The sequence below is a fragment of the Lissotriton vulgaris genome, chromosome 4_1 (assembly GCF_964263255.1).
Source record: "Lissotriton vulgaris chromosome 4_1, aLisVul1.2, whole genome shotgun sequence".
Lineage (NCBI taxonomy): Eukaryota > Metazoa > Chordata > Amphibia > Caudata > Salamandridae > Lissotriton > Lissotriton vulgaris.
In genome coordinates, this window is record NC_141691.1 from 118,819,021 (window position 1) to 118,838,789 (window position 19,769).

Genomic DNA, 19,769 nt, shown 5'->3' on the forward strand with positions numbered 1-19,769 from the left:
CAAGACAGTCAGAGCTGCTCTTACTCCGGCTGGTTCACTCTGAATTAAGCCTTCCCAAAAACAACCTGCCATTTATCTGGGTGTGACATCATTATCACTTTTTAAGGTGCAACAGCCAGACTCATGTTGCACCACATTGTGCCCTTCGAGTAGCAGGTGAAAATTACCTTAAGAGACCACCAATGAATATAACGCCACTCTCAAAGATACTGGGACGCAGACACTGGATAAGGAGCCATGTGCCATAAAGCAGGCACATGTCTCCTTGCCCCCAAACCAAGCAGAAGGGGACAACACTACTGCTTCTGCCAGTATAGGCCATTTTGATATCTGGAGCAGTCAAGAGTAGTTTTGCTTGCCCTCTACTGCTCCTGGAATTGGGGAACACCACAGTAAATGATGTACCAGCAACAGAGGCATTACAGAAATCTCCTATAACACAAGAAATGTTTAACCAGTGTTCTTCCCTGAAACTGTATTCCTGGATATCCCTCCGTCCCCCAATCACTTGCATCAATAACCAATGTGAGCTCAAGACACAAAGCACACATACTCACCAGCTGTTCTTGGGTCTTCTGCTGGTCCTGAGCCTGCCTGATGAGTGTCTCTTTGGCCTCTTCTGCAGCTTGGCGTTCCTTCGCCAGCTTCTCGGCTTCTTCTTCAGCCCTTTTCCTCTCTTGCTCTAACTCCAACGCCCTGAGGGTCTGCTCCTCCAGTTCTAAAAAGAAACAAGGATAAACATGACACAGGTGTCCCCACTCCACTGCACCTTTACAGTCTTATCGCCTGATGTACAAAGCCACTTTGTGGTCGCCAAAGCCTGAGATTTGCAAAATTATAGGGACTGCGACTGCAAAATGGCATTTGTTATGTACTAAACCCCTTTTGAGATTTGGTGACCGGTTACCGAATCACTATTTGGAAGAGTGTCCCTTCCAAATGGAGATTTGTTAAGGTATCAAGGTGTTACAGCCAAAATCTGGTTACCAAGCATTACAATTTTTACAGACACCTTAATTGGGGTGTTTATTTAAAATGTGATCACAGACATGGTGGCATGCGGATTGATGCCAGCTGGCCACAATCGCTGTGATGGCATCCAATAATAGTGAGTTGCAATGTGCAACCTATCTCATGGACAATGATGAGGCAAGTCAGGTTGCAGCACTCGACAATTTGGAATTTTGTGAAACGACCTATTAACCCCATAGGTCAGGTCACAAAATACCTTTACATTCCCTTTTAGCGATCATTATCCTATCACTGTACTGCTCTCCGTTAGCTCCCCCAATGCCTGGCAAATCACAGTTTATGTCCTACACCAAAAATAAGGGGCTGCACAGAAATTATCACTTCCATCCTAGCAAAAGCTTCAGAAGTGGTAAGCCAAAATCATTTTGAAATTTTAAATTTCTTGGGAAAAAAACTGAGCCAGCGACTGTATGAGAATTTCACAAGGATTTGTAATTCAATTTATGATTCACTATTGATCAATAAACCACAGCCTCTACGCCTAGTTTGCACATGGTTTAATTCATGATGTACAAAAACCCTATAGAGTGTTAAAAAATGTAACTCAAAATCCCACAGGAAGAAGTGGAGGAGAGGGAGGCCAAGAGGAATTACAGAAAAGCTATTGAAAAGAGAAAGGCTGATATAAGAACCAAGGCCTGGGACTACCTGGAGCAGGCAGCAGTTCTAAAAGATTATCGAGCCTTTTGGGAAATTGTGAATAGGTCCTTCTTCACTAAAAAGCCGGAGTCCGGTATTGACCGTCATACTATGGAGCACGCATGGGCTGCTCATTTTGTAAAAGTGTTTAACCCAGAAATGCCTGAAAAAAACTCCAATGCTCCCTGCTGAGGCCATTGCAACCAGCGCGGCACTAGTGGATTTTAAATGGCGGGCGGGAGGTGCACAGCCATACTCCGCTCAGCATCAGGAAAGGCAGCAGGTCCAGACGGGGTACCAATGGAGATTTTTTCAAATACAATTTAGATCTCTGGGGACTGCTCCTTACAAATGTTTTTAGGTCTATAGTATTTGGGGTTCAGTCAGCCAGTTCCTATATGGGGTTCAATTCAATCATGGAGGCAGTCAGTCACAGTTCCTATATATAAAAAAGATAGGAATGTTCCATCTAACTACCGCCCGATTGCACTGCAAGACTTCGGAAAAAAATCTTTGGTAGGGTCATTTAAGGGAAACTGGAAGCTTGGGCGAGTGAAAACTCTATCCAAGTGCAATTTGGTTTTCGCCCAGGAATGGGCACCACAAAACAAGCTCTAAATCTTTCCCTGGGTAAATATCTCAAGGCCAGGAGGGGGGGCCATACACATGGCCTTTAAGGACCTCTCCTGTGCCTTTGACATCATGGGACTTGCAGGAGTAGATTCATCCATACTGCATGCATTAAAGTCTTCTTGAAGACAGGAATATGAGAGTACGTTACTCCCAGTTAGGTGAACAGACCCCCCCCCCCCCCCCTCCCTATCCAAGTTACCTGTGGTGTGAGAAAAGCCTATCTTGGCGCCTTTATTATTCCTTTTTTATATTAAGGTCATTTATATCCGGTGGACACACATGAATCACTGTTCATCAAATCCGACGTGACCGGTTCGCAATAACACCAATTTAATTGGGTTAAATACTTAAAAACTGAAAAAGTCACCAGAAAGAACAACCCATGACCCATGACAATGATAGATATTAGCCCCTGACGAAGGGTAATGCCCGAAATTCATTGGACGGATTTACGTTTTTAAACATATGAATTGATCCAAATTACTTGAGATGGATGTTACCAAAGTAATCAAATGATTAAAGAAAAAGGAAAATAAGGAAATGAAATTTTAAAAAAACTCAACTTTTAAACACACAGTACTGTATTGTGGTGTGAAAGACCTGAGCGCTAAAGCCACTGCCTTCAATCCAACATTTGTGAATACTATTGTTTGGCTGGCCTGCATGCGTGCATCCCAACCTCTCAGGGATGCAGGCGTAGATAGTTGCATGGGATCTGGGCTCAGCGATGACCTGGCCTGCAAGAATAATATTCATGCCGCCATTTTAGGGAGTTGGGCAGCTTGTCTGAAGTGACCACTACAGCATCCCAGTGCTCAGTCATGGTGATCATGATCAATATGTAGCCCCTCAGGTCACACACAAACTTACCAGGTAACCAGCTAAATGTATGAAGTAATCCTTTCAGCAACCTACATCACTTGCTGCACTACCCTAGATGGAGGTGCAGGCCCTTGGCTCACCCCGTGCAGGCCCTTGGCTCACCCCGTGCAGGCCCTGGGCTCACCCCGTGCAGGCCCTGGGCTCACCCCGTACAGGCCCTGGGCTCACCCCGTACAGGCTCTGGGCTCACCCCGCGCAGGCTCTGGGCTCACCCCGCGCCTCACTGTAATGGAGCTAGTAAGCAGGAGGAGTGAGTGCAGCACGTGGTCAAAGGTGTGGAGTGAAGAGTAGGAATGGGGGAGGGTGAGGGAGGAGAGGTTGAGTGCAGAGTCAGTGTCATGAGGATGACCAGCTTAGAGCCAGCTATTCTGCAGCACACCAATACAAGCTACTTAAAGTGGATACAGGCCCCTAAAAGAACAAAGGGAGCCAGTCATCTAAAAACATTAACCCTTTCATTTCTAGCACTGTGCTTTCAAACGACATCTGCCATCGAAAGGATATTCCTTAAACAGTGCTCCTTGAAGCGAGCAGGCTGTGGGTCAAACACCTGCCTCAATTTGTAGTGGGAGGTTTATTCAAGCAGGCGCTCCTTAATTCCTAGAGGTAGCACATGCAGGCCTTAAAGGCCTGCCCCTACTCTGCCACTCTAAACAAGGAAACAATCCACAAAGCTTCCATTACATCAATGAGATAGCTTTGATAAGATCATGCTGTAAAGGATCTGGTTCCAACATGGATTGCCTGTTAACATAAGGTGAATCAATGTTTAAAATAAAGCTACGAGGTACAGACACGGATGGACAATTTGTGAAGCTGGAGTTTACAACCAAGACAAACAACCGAGTCCCTGTGATGATCAAATAAACAGTACGCACTAGACCAGGGGTTCGTAATCTGTGGTCCGTGGGCTCCTGAGGGTTCACCACACCTAATCATGGGGTCCTCGACTGCTTCGAAAAATAATTATCAGCAGATTAATAAAGCACATATACATAAAAAGCAGCACTGAAAATTGAAGGTTTTAAAACACTCTGTAAAGGAGAAGAAATGTGAAGTTGGAAGCTAAAAAATTAAGTCGTGACCTTATCTTGATTCGCAAGAGCAGCAAAAGTATAGCAAATGGAATCTAGAATGGACGAATGAAGGTCTCAATTGAAACAGCACTGGAATATGCTATCAAAAAGAGAGCATGCAATAAGAGCAAAAAATATATATATATATATATATATATATATATATATATATATATATATATATATATATATATATATATATATATATATAAATATAGATATATATAAATATATATAGATAGACACATGCTAGAGTCTAGCATATCAATAGCATGCTATTGTGGCACTGTACAGCTGTCGGGGGGGGGGGAGAAAATGCTGAAAGGGTTCAAACCCAACAGATTTCTGTGCCCAAACAGCAGTCCACACCTTGCTGCGCTTTCTTCGTCTGGTCCTCGATCTGTCGAAGCCTCTCCATCAGCTCCTCTTTCTCGCGCTCAATCTTTTCTTTCTCCTTCTCCGCCATTTCCCTCTTCTTCTTCTCGTTTTCTAACAGAGCCCTATGGATTACAAATATCTGTCAAAACAGGCCAAAGCATATACAGAGCACACAAGACACAAAATGTATTATATGAAGAGGCAACAAGAAAATATGAAATTCACATCTATCACCACCAACAATATCTACAACACTCATCTCTCAAACATTTAATACCTGAATACCATCATGTCAGCACGTAAACAATGTGGAGATCTCTAGGTTAATTCACCATGCTAAATTTAGGCCATGCACATTTCGGGGGACAATGGGCCATGGTGCGATGAGTCCATTCATCTCATGTCCACATGTAAAATCAGGATCTTAATGTTTTTTTCAAGGTTATTGCTCTACCTCTTTTTCCTGGTGATATTTGTGTTCAGATCCATTTTGGAGTATAAATGATAACAGGATACCCTGTATACCACTCAGCAATGGACACACTCCAGTGTTCGGAACATATGGATCCGAAAGATCCCCAAAAACGTAATTGCGACAAATTCTCTCAATATTTACATTTTCTTTCAAAGGTCTTTCTGAAATACATTTCTCCCAGAGACCTGGCAGTCTGACTGGTTACGGTATCCCTTATAACCTACAACAGCATGTGCTGCGCCTCACATTACACAACTGTGTCACTGACACGCAAACAGAACACATAACGGGATGCCAGTTCATTGAATGGACAGCAAAGAAAACCCACCCTCACTGTTTAAATTGTGCTTGCAAATGTATCTTTCGCATCACAAATCATGCTGCAGAATATAGCCTTGCAGCCAGCCATAGCGGGCCCAATCAGCAATTAAAAGGTCTACTCCAACATTCAGCGAAGGCTTTTAACAAGGGAGCAGGACTTTAATGGCTGGGAGAGCCTGCTACGGAGGGCTTTAACTCCATGCGCGCTAGCGGAATTCCGCTAGCACGCTGAGTTTTTTAAAAACGCACTTTACGTGACGAGCTGGGCTCGTCATCAGCGTGCGAGGAGGCTACGCCATGACGAGCCCAGCTCGTCATCAGCGTCGAAGGTGTTAAGATTATCAGAACATTCCGCCTATAGAGGGCAGAATGTTCCTTTTTGTAAAACAAAGGCCTCACGGAGCCCGAGGGGATTGAAATCAGCAAAAGCTGTGAACATTGGAATGTTGGTGCTCCGGGCTTCTACAGGCCATTTAAGGTCCAGAGCTACTCCATTGTACTCAATGGAGTGCTCAACATTCCAATGGATATTAGGAAATTGAAGTGTGGAGCACTCCATTGAGGACAATGGAGTGCTCCGTGCTTCTATGGGCCAGTAAAAGCCTGCAGAGAAACATTCCAATGTTGCTTTTGTTCACAGCTATTACAGTGCACAAAGGTCTGTCGGAGCAGATGGGGATTTAAACCCCCTCGGGCTCCGAGAGGCCTTGGTTTTTTATTTGTTAGAACAGTCTGCCCTCTAGTGGCAGAATGTTCTTATAGCCTTATAGTCCTTGTAGCTCGGCTATACTGGCCATTAAAGTCCTGCTCTTTGTTAAAGGCCCGAGCCGTAGCTGGAGCAGACATTTAATGGCCGGGATAGCCCGCTATGAGGCTAGATTATAACACTGAAATGTCAGAGCTCCATTGAAAACAATGAAGTGGCTCAGGGCTAATAATGGCTGGTATAAGCCTTCTGCTCCAACATTCCAATGCTGGCCTTTCTAAATCTCGGTTTTTCACCTAGAAAATTCTACTCTCAGTGGATGGAATGTTCTAATGGCACTACAGCCCTTCATACTTGGGCTATGCTAGTTAAAAGACCCCATTCCTCGTTAAAGGCCCACACATGCAGCTCAGGCCTATAACTGGACTTAAGGGCCTTAACAATTGGCTACAGTAATGCCATAGGAGCATGTTCACACCTGCGTGGAGTATGCCATCTAAACAGAGGCCATACGAGACTTACCGCTCCATCTGTTTCTGATGCTTCTCCTCTCTGGCCTGGGCCTTCATCTGTTGCACCTCGATGGTGTCTGGCTTGCGTCGGCGCATGTACAGTTCATGGTTACCCATGCACAGAGCTAGGATCCGCTTGTTAATTCGTAACCTTGGTGCATAGAAGACAAAGTCCTAAAGGTGACAAATAGAAGAAACGTAAATAAGGAAACTCTAGCAAACCTAATAAAGTTGATGTTTAAGGTTGGGTGCCTAGGACCAACTAAGGAAATACTTTCCGACCCAAATGGCTAGTTGATGGGAGAGACCTATTTGAGATAGGATTGAAGCAAAATACTAACCAATTTACTATTTAATATGAATATTAACATTGCTCCCCAGTCAAGTGTAAAGAAGGGTGCAGAGGGCAAAGAGTCACATCATTTGTAGTATTGACTTAAGGTGTAAATTACATTTCTTGAACACACACACACGGGCAATGTCTGCCTATCCCATGTCTACTAATAAAGCGAATGAAGTGTATTGGTATCTGCCTCTATCACACTATAGTTCGTGAGTTTAATTCTGTGGTGGAAAGTGGTCTGCTTATTTAGAAGGGCAAAGACAACCTATACAAGATATATATAGAATAGGTCATGTCAAATCAGTGCCCATCGTTCTGTTAAAATCTAAGGTTCCTTTTTGTTATAAATTCTAGACGGCGCTGGGAGGGACAAACCTTGGACCTTGCTCCCGCTGAGAGATTTGCAGCGTGGGTTTACTATGCGTAGTTTAGATTCTTGATATTCTTCAGACAGATCTCCTACAAGGCCAAAGGCAAATGCCAAGTCCATGATGGTGACCCTTGTGTTGGCTCACAGAGCGTCTGACCCCCTTCAATCAGCAAGGTAGACATTCCATGCCTGAGCCTTCTAGTCTAAGAAATGATCATCCATATGCAGCGCAACCATGGGTCCATTTGCGAACAACAGGCACTATCCCAATCTTACGTGGAAATGCAGAATCCCCATTACTCACAGGCACCTCGCATCAATAGTTCATTGGCTTTACTGGGGTGAAAGAAAGCTTGGACAAATACTGGCACAGTCTAAAAATACAAAAACTAACTATTCTACCAGGTTTAAGGGTTTTACTAAATAAAACATACCACTGGTTGCTGCAATACGCCAGCCAACCTGCACCCCTCTAAGGCTTTGGTCACCCAGCACCCCATTCAACAATATTGAAAACAAAGGTCTTACTGGTGCTTTTTTGTCGATAGGTTTAATCACAAACTTCTTGTCGTTGAACGAAATATTTCGGATCTCACTCCAGGGGAATCCAATTTTTGGTGTCAACCTAAAAGAAACAGAAAGGACCATGCAGGATAACTAAACTAATAATTATTAAAGGAGCATCAACACAGTTCTCTTAAAATATCCTTTTCTACTTTCCTGCAACAAGTTCGCAAAATGATGTCTCCAATACAACAATAACACATTTTTGAATAAACATTTCCAAAATATATAACGAAATTCTAAGGACAGAAGTGATATCTGGGACAAAGAATGGGCAAAAAATAAAACTAATATAGCAGACAATAGAGAGTAGGATCAACGATTTATCGTGCATTTACCCATCTCGGAGTACTGTATGTAAGAGCACGCTACAACCTTAATCCTGGTGGGTTACATCACATCCTTGTTGCAGTCTAGGGAATCGCCCACCAAATTTATAGGTGAGTGGCAGGTGTTTCTTAAAAGTACTTTTATTAGTGAAATATTAAATAAAGCAATTGCTGTGGTCAGGTGTACTGCCAGGTCCACTCCTGACCATTTCCTGCTTGCTCTTTACCTATGGTACCTTCTATATGGATATGCAGACAGCCCCCATTCACCTTTCATATTTACTTGGTACTTGTAAGTCCCCTGTTTCCATTTGTTATTATCCTTGCATCTCTGCTCCATTGTTTTTTATTACTCCAATGCAGCAGAGACATTGGCACATGCATGGACTAGCGAGTCTCGCAGCTGATTTTATGGTCCGAGCATCCCCGACTCTGGTGTCATTTCAACATTGCAATGGAAGTACAGCTGTTTAGGTCAGCAGGAACTAAAAAGTTGTATTTTGTGACCAGTGGATGAACCAAAAGTGTTAGTTAGGAAAGTGCACACTTCTTGTTCTCTTAATGATTGCAAATATAAGTCTTGTGTCAATACAAAAATATATTATATTTCGCTCATTATTTCAGTATCAAACAATGGTTGACGGAAAGTGTCACACAGACTAAAAAGGTGAACAGAAACGGTACAGCTCAATAAAAACTCTTTGAAAGACTTGACATTTCCTAGCTTGAACTTTGAGATGAAATAATATTTTAGATGAAACACATTTGCCATGTTGAAAGCCCCCGTGCACTTTCATGATGGGGTAAGATGCGACCATAGCCGACAGTAACATGCTGTTTAACAGCAACATGGAGATTTTTCTTTAGAACTGAAATGTAATTTGTATTGAGGTCATAAGTACACAAAGAAAGCAAAAGTTAGATGGGTATTAATAATCCGAGGCACAGCTATCAATTGTGCAACAGGTGCAGCAGCATTGGGTCCAGTGTTGTGAGAAGACGACTGGCCCACAAGATTAGCTCTCATTGAGGCTGGGGGGAGAGGAATTTGTTGGTTTTGTTGCTTGCATTAGGATTTGTGTCATCTATGTCACGGATTGGCCTTTTGTGTCATATTTTTTTATTGGAGATCAAAGATAGACAATTTCATAGTATACTGATTGGCCTTTTGTACGGCGTACCCTCTTTAAAACCAACCCTCCCTTTGGAGAAAGCAGGAAAGGAACCGAAAGAAAGGGGGACAGAAAGCACAACTAATGAAAGCTTGAAAATGTCCTTGGAGTGCACTGAACGGCTCAAAAACTATTACCATAAGAGCATACTGGAACTCAATCCACACAGGAATCACACGCCTCGTCCACGCCAAGGAGGGATTGGACGCAAACGTGGCCATCTTGGGGGTAATGGAGACTCGGGCACACACTAGACCTCAGCACTTGCTTGCGGCTTTCGGGTAGTTGATAGACAAGCGATACGCTGCGAGGGGTTGGAGGTCCCCGGACTACCCAGGATGATGGCTAGGTCTACAGCAGGGGTCTTCAAACAGGGGGGGGGGGGGGGGGGGGGGGGAAGGGGGGGGGGGACTCAAGTGATCCCAGGAGGTGGGGGGCACCAGGCTTTGGCCAAAAGAAGAATTATGTTAACAGCGCTTTGTTTTAAGCTGAAAAATAAAAACATTACACCAGTTTGCCGCTCTGTAATGAGTCATCACGAACATCTTTTGTTATTTATATCCTTGCTGGGAGGATGTGTCAAAAGGGAAGGGACTCTAAATATTTTTCAAAACTCCCACCCCATTACTAATAATCACACTGTGCATACTTGTACGCGTTACTATGGTCTGCCTGACCAGACTGGTAGGTTTGGCAATAATGCATTTGATTGGATTTTTAAAACAGCAACAGAACTTAAAAGCAAGGTTTAAAGAAGTCTAGACATATTTACATTGCTAATTTATTATAAGTCTAGAACATTCTTGGGGGTTGGGGCTGACATGTTTTGCACTGGGGAACAGCATTAAAACGCTTGAAGAACACCGGTCTCGAAGAATGAGCGACTGCTGCACGGCAGACTAAGAAATGTGTAAAAGACGAGGCTGCGCACCGAACCATCCTAAGATGTGGGGCCTTGCTTTCAGGATCTACAATCGGCGGACTCGGAGACCTTCCTTTTGTTTTTGGTCAGATACTGGGTCATGGGTTCACGATGCGTCGTAAACTATAATCAGTGACTGCAGGTGGCCGCCCTGCCTTTCTGTTATGCTTTTTTGTCATAGCTTAAACAACAACAAAAACAGAGGAGTAAAAAAAAAAAAAATTACCTTGGCATAGCTACTCCGCCCTAGGAACTCAAAACATAAAACCGAGAGCTGAGGCACTAGGTGTCAGGTGAGGAGGAAGTCTGTTTGCTGCTTTAAGGCTTGGTACATCTTCAACAGCAGCGTCCACGGTGTGGCGCTGTTCTCCCATAGAAGAAGATCAGAGGTTGTAGAAAACTAAGATTACACGAGAAAGTTCTCAGCAGCGCTGGACTGCTGCTAAGAGGCGTCTCACACAACGCGTGTGAAAAATAAACGGCAAATATTTACATTTCCACGTTTAGGTTTGGTAAATCATTTTTTTCAGTGTTTTTCTTATCTCCTGAAGAAAAGGTGGAAATCTTCCATAACTGTGGCTGTTTCCGGTGATGTAGTGAGCCACACTTACGCTAATGTACCATACCGAAGTCACACTCCCCTCGGGTGTGGTCTCCACCTGTTGTTGGGGGGGGGAGGGGCGGGTGAGGGGGTGATAAAGGGGGCAGGGGCTGCTCGGGCCTCCGGACAGTGGCCCCTGAGCAGCTGTGCGTCTTACTCATGCAACTCCAGTCTGTCAAGTCAAGTCAAATAATTTGTATAGCGCACTACATACCGAGAGGCGCTTAGGAAGGGGAGGAGGATTATTTGTCAAATATCCACGTTTTAAGCTGCTTTCTGAACGCTAGGTGGTTCTGGGTGAGGCGAAGGTAAGCGGGGAGTGAGTTCCATGTTTTAGCAGCCAGGTATGAAAAGGATCTGCCTCCCATGGTGGTCTTGTTGATGCGAGGTACAGTGGCGAGGGCTTGGCTGGAAGAACGTAGTTGGCGGGAGGGGGTGTAGAAGGACAGTCGAGAGTTGAGGCAATCTGGTCCGATGTCGTAGAGTGATGTGTGCGTGGGTAAGCAGTCGGAAAGTGATCCTCTTATTGACGGGTAGCCAGTGGAGGTCTTTAAGGTGACCAGAGATGTGTTCGTTACGTGGGATGTCTAATATGAGCCTGGCTGAGGCGTTTTGGATTCGTTGGAGTTTCTTCTGGAGTTTAGCGGTGGTACCTGCGTAGAGGGTGTTTCCGTAGTCCAGTCGGCTCGTGACCAGAGCGTGGGTGACTGTTTTCCTTGTTTCGGAGGGGATCCAGCGGAATGTTTTTCTGAGCATGCGAAGAACGTTGAAGCAGGATGAGGATATGGCGCTGACTTGTCTGTTCATTGAGAGTGAAGAATCCAGGATGACGCCAAGGTTCCGTGCGTGGTCTGTCGGGATGGGTGCTTTTCCGAGGGCTTCAGGCCACCAGGAGTCGTCCCAGGCAGAGGGGGATGTACCTAGGATGAGGACTTCTGTTTTGTCTGAGTTCAGTTTCAGACGGCTTTGTTTCATCCATTCGGCGACTTCTTTCATTCCTTCGTGTAAGTTAGTTTTGGCGGTGCTGGGGTCCTTGGTGAGAGAAAGGATCAGTTGAGTGTCATCCGCGTAAGAGATGATGTTGAGGTTGTGTTGGCGGGCGATGGCCGCGAGGGGGCTCATGTATACGTTGAAGAGGGTGGGACTGAGTGAGGATCCTTGAGGTACGCCGCAGATGACTTCAGAGGCCTCGGACTTGAATGGAGGAAGGCGGACTCTTTGGGTTCTTCCGGTGAGGAACGAGGTGATCCATTCAAGTGCTTTTCCTTGGATTCCGATGTTATTGAGGCGTTGTAGAAGGGTGCTGTGGCAGACTGTGTCGAATGCTGCGGAGAGATCGAGGAGGATGAGGGCGACTGTGTCTCCATTGTCCAGTAGAGTTCGAATGTCGTCTGTTGCTGCGATGAGGGCGGTCTCGGTGCTGTGTTTTGCTCGGAAGCCAGAATGTGAGGGGTCGAGGGATTTGTTGGCTTCGAGGAAGGCGGCGAGCTGGTTGTTGACGGCTTTCTCGATGACTTTTGCCGGGAATGGAAGAAGCGAGATGGGGCGGTAATTTTTGAGTTCGGTGGGGTCCGCTGTTGGTTTTTTCAGAAGGGCGGTGAGTTCAGCGTGTTTCCAGTCTTCTGGGAAGGTAGCGGAGTTGAAGGAGCAGTTGATGACGTCTCGGAGGTGAGGTGCTATGACGGAGTCTGCTTTGTTGAAGATGTGGTGAGGGCATGGGTCTGTGGGGGATCCAGAGTGGATGGAATTCATCAGGCGGATGGTGTCCTCAGTGGAGATTGGGTTCCAGGCGTTCAGGGTGTTTACGGGGGGAAGATGGTCAGCAGCTGGTAGGGTGGGTTGGTTTCCGGGTTGGTTGTCAAAGCTGTTGTGGATGTCTGCAATCTTGTTGTGGAAAAAAGAGGCTAGGGAGTCGCAGAGGGTTTGAGAGGGGGTGATGTCGTTGGAGTTGGCCGAGGGGTTGGAAAATTCCTTGACGATGTTGAAAAGTTCCTTGCTGTTGTGGGCGTTGTTGTCAAGTCGATCTTTGAATGCTGTTTTCTTGGCTTTACGGATCAGTTGGTGGTGAGTGCGGGTGGCGCTTTTGAAGGCGTCCTTGGTGCTGGTGGTTGGGTCTTTTTTCCAGGCTTTTTCAAGGGAGCGGCAGAGTTTCTTGGATTTCTTAAGATCATCGTTGAACCATGAGGCCTTCTTGCTGCCAGGTTTGCTTTGACGTTTTTTCAGTGGTGCTAAGGTGTCGGCGGTGTTGGATAACCATAGGGTGAGGTTGGCGGCGGCTTCGTTGGCGTTAGAGGAGAGGGCTGGGGAGTTTCGAAGGAGCGAAGCGGAGATTTGGTCCGTGGTGATTTTGTTCCAGTTTCTTTGCAGGGTAGGTTGGGAGTGGTTGATGGGTTTCGGCTTGTTGTAGGTGAAGTGGACGCAGCTGTGGTCGGTCCATAGGAGATCCGTAGTGTGGCTGAAGGAGACATGATTGCTGGAAGTGAAGATGGGATCGAGTGTGTGACCTGCGATGTGGGTGGGGGAAGTGACTAGTTGTTTAAGTCCGAGGTTGGCGAGGTTGTCCACGAGGGTGGCGGTGTTGCGGTCGTTGATCTTCTCAAGGTGAAAGTTGAGGTCTCCCAGAAGGATGTAGTCTTTGGAGGGGAGCGCGTGTGGAGTGATGAAGTCCGTGATGTCTTCACTGAATTTAGCGCGGGGTCCTGGTGGTCTGTAGAGGAGGGTGCCTCTGAGTGTGGTTTTGGGGTCGGTGTGGATCTGGAAATGAAGGTGTTCGGAGTTGGCGAGGTTGGCGTCAGAGCTGGTTGAGATGCGGATTGATTTCTTATGGACGATAGCGATTCCTCCTCCTGTGTGGTCGGTGCGGTCTTTGCGAGTGATCTTGTAGTCTTCAGGGATGGCAATGGTGATGTCTGGAGCGGAGGAAGCATTCATCCATGTTTCCGTGAGGAAGGCGACGTCTGGAGAGAGGGTGTCTAGTAGGTTCCATAGATCAATGGCGTGCCTGTGCACCGATCGGGTGTTGAGAAGGATGCATTGTAGATGGTTGGGGTCGGGAATCTGTGGTGTAGTCGTGGCGGAGATGTTGTCGGTGCCGCTGAATTTGCAGGAGTAGCAGGAGAAAGGTCCATGAGTGTGTCCGGGAGCGGCTTGGACGCAGTTGGGGGCGCGACCGGGGTTAAGGGCTAGGAGGGTGGCGGCATCGTACGTAATGCGGGTGGGCTGGGCAGCGTGAGGGGCAGGGGGTCTGGCGCTGGGCGCGGTCCAGGCGCGGACGGGCGTAGACTGGCTTACCTTTGGCGCGCCTTCGGCGCGGATTGGGCGCGGTCGCTGCGAGTGGACGCTGCGCGCGGGAACTACTGTCATATATGGATAGTGGAGGGGGAGGGGCGAGGGCTGCTCAGCTGGGAGGCGGGGCGGGCTCCAGGGATCACAACAACAACAAAATGGAGGCGGAGGGGGGAGCACAGCGTCGCGCTAGTCAGAGCGCGCAAATATAGTGAAAAGCGGCACTATAATTATTTAAATAGCTAAGAGAACAACTCGGCAGGCAGACACACAGCAGGCTAATGCAATTAGGCAGAAAACAATGGCAAAAGCGGTACAACGCTACCGAGTGCGGTGAAAGCGGCACGATTAATTAATTATTTAACTAATACAGCAGCTCGGCAGGCAGGCACACAGCAGGCAAATGCAGTTAGGTAGAAATCACGGTAAAAGCAGCACAACGATACCGAGTGTCACGAGGGGACACTGGGGAGCGACCACTCAGCCTGAGGGACAGGAGCGAGTCACGGCGCTCTAAGGTTCTGCAGCGCTAATCAGGTCTGTTTGTGGGCTGCTCAGCTGGGAGGCGGGGCGGGCTCCAGGGATCACAACAAAAACAAAATGGAGGCGGAGGGGGGAGCACAGCGTCGCGCTAGTCAGAGCGCGCAAATATAGTGAAAAGCGGCACTATAATTATTTAAATAGCTAAGAGAACAACTCGGCAGGCAGGCACACAGCAGGCTAATGCAATTAGGCAGAAAACAATGGCAAAAGCGGTACAACGCTACCGAGTGCGGTGAAAGCGGCACGATTAATTAATTAATTAACTAATACAGCAGCTCGGCAGGCAGGCACACAGCAGGCAAATGCAGTTAGGTAGAAATCACGGTAAAAGCAGCACAACGATACCGAGTGTCACGAGGGGACACTGGGGAGCGACCACTCAGCCTGAGGTGTGTGTGCAATGCATGTGGTTGGGGGGGGGGGGGGGGGGGGGGAGGGCTGTAAGGGAGCAGTAGGACGGAGAACTCTGTTTTCGCTGGCATTGCAACCTCGTTACCCAGATTGGATGAGAAGTGAGCCCAGGCCAAAGGCGCAACTAGAGCCAAATTTCGGGGGAGGGTGGGGGGGGCGAATTTTATGCAACATGCAGAGTGGAGCTACAGGGGCTATTAGAAGGGGTGAAACAACAGCAAGGCCTCATTGACATGCAAATGGTCTTTTAAAGACATGTGAAGTGCTCTCGTGTGGCTGTGTGTGTCCGGGAAGCGGGGGTGGGGGCGGGGGGGGCTTGTTTAAAGCCCTTTAAATCCAATGGGTGTTGCACGCCTGGCCCAGGCACACTAATGGGAGAAGATGTGGCACAACGGCCAGAGCTGCAGACTTTGGAACTGGGGAAAATAGGCTCCACACCGGCTAACTCACACAGTGCCACCAGGTGACACAATATCGGCTTCCATCACACGGTCTCCTGGTTTAGAGCCGATATCACAATATGGCAGAAAGAACAAGCTGCAAACTACTATAATTTGTGGTTTTTCAGCTCGTTTTTTGGAGACTTTTAACTGTTGAGGTCCATAAGAGGTGTGAAAACTCCCCAGGACATCAGCACCAGCTTAGGCAAGCTTTTTGTTTTAGGGTTGGAATTCAAAAGTGCCTTGTAGGCATTTCTCGGCACTGAGCCACGCCCCTTCAAGGCCCCACCCTTTCCTCACACAGTGAGATTGTTATTCAAGTTGGCAGGTATAGGGTTTGAGTCTCTGCGTCAGCAAAATGTCCCGTAATTCTCAGCAAATCACTTAATTTTCCCCATGCCTAAAAAAAGGTGCCCTTGAGTAATTTAACTGGTGCTCCTGTAAAGTTCTACAATACCTTCAGGTCAAATTTGCTCGATATAAAACTGCATCTAACTACGCAGCGCTTACCATGGGTTACCTGTGATAAACGGGGTATCTTTGAAGCCAGAGTGAAAGTAGACAGCCGGCAGCAGTTCAACTAACGCCTTACCCTAAGACCCAGGCACAGTAAGGATGGTAAGGGGAACACAACAAACGGCAAGCCATACAACACTAATGGAGGCACAGCAGTGCTAGTTTGTGGCCCCCTAGATAAAACACTTGAACGCAGGCACCAGCACCATCAAACCACTCATCCATGACAGCCCTACCACAGTCCAGTGATCTAGTGGTCCCAGCCCCGGCTGCTTCTAAGATAGCAGAGGGGAAAGATCATGCACGTAACCTTGGCTTCATCCTAGACTCCTCTCTCTCGATGTCCAGACAAGTCAATGCAGTCTCATCCTCCTGCTTCAACATACTTCACATTCTCAAAAAGATCTTCTGCTGGATCCCCCTCGAGACAAGAAAGACTGTCACCCACGCACTGGTCACGAGATGACTGGATTATGGTAACACACTATACTCCGGAATCACAGCAAAATTACAGAAAAAACTCCAACGCATCCAAAACGCATCAGCGAGACTCATATTAGACATCCCTCGCCAAGATCACATCACCGAACACCTAAAAGACCTCCACTGGCTTCCCGTCAACAAAAGAATTACATTCCGCCTTCTCACCCACGCACACAAGGCCCTCTACAATCTAGGACCCGAATGCCTCAACACTCGACTGTCCTTCTACAAACCCACCCGCCAACTAAGATCGTCCAATCAAGCCCTCGCCGCAGTCCCACGCATCCGAAGATCCACCATGGGTGGCAGATCCTTCTCCTTCCTTGCTGCCAAGACCTGGAACTCACTCCCCACTCACCTCCGCCTTACCCAAAACCACATCTCCTTCAGAAAAGAACTTAAAACCTGGCTATTCGACAAATAATGTACCCCTTCCCCAAGCGCCTTGAGACCCTCTGGGTGAGCAGTGCGCTATATAAATGCTCGAACTTGAACTTAATAACTATTTCCGGGCCACCTGAGAAACAGCACTGTCAAGAGGTTGCTCTTGCTACCTTTTGCAGGGGAAGAGGTTCACAAACTATTTGAGAAGCTCCCAACACAGGTGGTGAACAGGACTGTGACGCATCAGAGATTGCTCTCAAGGGATATTTTGACCCTCAGCTCAATCCAGACTGAGAGGTTGGAGCTAAGACAAGAGGCAACTGGAAAGGGAGTCCATAGACTCTTTCAGTGCCAGGTTAAGGACGGCAGCCTGCACACGCAGAGGTGATGGTCCAGCAAAGGAAGTTTGTGTCCAAATGGTGCAAGTCATCGTGTTGAGGAAGCCAGGAAAGAAGCTGGAACCAATGCAGCTGCTAGCACGATTGCGTGAATTTTCCACTAACTCAGCAAAGCTGATGGTCAAGGACCATCAATTCTGAATCTGGCTGCGCTCCTCGAATCATGGAGGAAACCGTGGACGTGCTCTGACCAAAGTGCCAGGAAGACGAGATACGGCGAGAAACAGCACGAGCCACTAAAACTACTGCACCATGGAGACCCATCACCCAACAAAGTGAAAGCAGACTTGAAATGTGGCACGGTCAGACACTTTGCATGCGTATGTCGCAGCAGGGGTAGAGAGGCACCAGGAAGATGCTCGCAATCTCGGAGAAGCTTCACTAGAAAAGCTGAGTCGACAATGTCAATGTCACCAACAGGGATTGACTTTGAGGCGGACGAAAGGGTCTTCCTTGTCATACACCACTGATGAAATGAGGGAAAGGCAGCCAGTGTGTGATCAAAAAGGCCTTTATTGCTTGAAGGGCACCAGTCAATGTGATGACCAACAGACACTTTGAAACACCCCAAGGCCACCACAAAGTCAACCAGACTACAATCTATGCCTGCAAGAAGACCCCACGTACCCCTCCCTAGCATCTTTCAGTCCAAAGTACAGCACCAGAGTCAGTCAGTATGCAGCACATTTACCATCACACAGGAAGCCACTGGCACACTTATCAACTGCAACATGGAAGACTTGGCCCGATACACTTTGCACAACAGATGAGAGACTGGCAGCTTAAAGATATCTTGCAAGACTGATACCTTCTCTTTCAGGGACTATGGTATCCTAAAAACACCATAATCAACCTACACAGACACAAACATAAATCTGTAGTATTCTAGTTAACTGTTCATTCTTATGTAAGCCATTTTCCACCACATGCCTTGCCAGTAGAATGTTAGAGTATGATGTACTACGGAATGTTGGGTGTCTGTCAAGAAATGGCACAGTTGTGATGGGGCTGAGTGGCATGGTAGTTGCTCCTGGTGGGGCTCATCTACTTATCTACAATAAATCATCCTGAACTCAACAATCTGTCTGAACTTCATTACTACAGAAACCCATAACTCAGAGGCATCTCAGGGTTTTTTCCACCTTAGACTATTGGCGGAATTGGTGACCAGAGACCCTGGGTCTATTCGGTAGTGGTAGCCACCAACCCCAAGCAACCAGGAGCCACAAGAATTTGCATTGATGTGCAATTGTCAAATCATGCCATCTAACAGGAAAGACATTACTCCAACACTAGATAATAGCTTCATGTATAAATGTTGGCGTACATATTCAAATTTGTGACATGCAAAAGTAGCTGGGTAGCAACAGAGCACTATACAACGAGGTAACTTCTTAATTGCAAAATTCACAATACTTTTGTTTATAATCCTAGTAAAATTGTTGACCATTTGAGCCAAAGAAATTAAATGATCGGACAAGAATCTTGGGTGAAATTTTGAAACCACAAACTGAGATCTCCTTGTTCCAAAGATGCATAGTCACTGCACCACATCTCGTGTATTCGTAACAAAGTATTGTGCATTTGTGCATGTTCAGTGCATGTTAAGAGACTATTACAACGGCCTTACCTGTCATTCTGTTCATAGATATTCAGTCCCAGAGCGTCCACGCCCAACCACAGCTCAGAGCCCTTCTTGTTCTTGATGCTGAAGTAGTTCACACCATACATTTCCAGATCCTGTGCTATTTTCAGGTATTCCAAAATGGCGTCTTCCCTGAAAGAAGAAAGCGGACACGATTCCAAATATCAGTCCAACATTCAAAGTGCGTCAGAGCTGGACCGGAAGAGGGCCCAGAGAATGCCAATGTGAACCAAAACGTATGTGGAGTGAGGGCTAAGGGTACCAGAACAGCAATGAGGTTAAAAAAAAAAAAAAACACAAGATGGCCGACTGGTATTGAATCCTAACAGACACATGGGAACTTTATTGGCAGCTTTTCAAGCACAGATGTCATTGTCCTCTAGATTTAGAGATGGCTAGTCAATGGAGAGCTGTAGAAAGCACTGGAGATATTCAAGGCACGATTATAGGACTTCGCCGACAGGTCTCTCAAGTCAGGACAGATTTAGAAGAATTATGTGTTCAACAATGTAATCTTGGGTTCTTAAGGTGGTAAACTGTGTAATGCTTTGATGGTAGGCTTGTACATGTGGAGGCGGATCTCCAAATTCCATCCCTTATAACTAATCTCGAAATGACTTGGTGTCTGACAGATTGGAGCATACACGCATATGTAAGAGTAACCATTTATTCCGGGTCCCATAGCCACAGAGGGGTCCATGACCAGGTG

At 46.7% G+C, this 19,769-nt stretch overlaps 1 protein-coding gene across 1 annotated transcript in view; it reads right to left on the bottom strand.

The window, feature by feature from the left end:
• MSN (moesin) overlaps positions 1-19,769 on the bottom strand; it is a 277,502-nt gene that overhangs the window by 7,493 nt on the left and 250,240 nt on the right. Inside the window, exons 6-10 of the mRNA XM_086918368.1 lie at positions 19,046-19,192; positions 7,896-7,992; positions 6,665-6,828; positions 4,632-4,762; positions 558-718 (exon numbers count right to left, since the gene is read on the bottom strand). Of these exons, the coding sequence (XP_086774494.1) occupies positions 558-718; positions 4,632-4,762; positions 6,665-6,828; positions 7,896-7,992; positions 19,046-19,192 (700 nt within the window). The remainder of the gene's footprint in view (positions 1-557; positions 719-4,631; positions 4,763-6,664; positions 6,829-7,895; positions 7,993-19,045; positions 19,193-19,769) is intronic.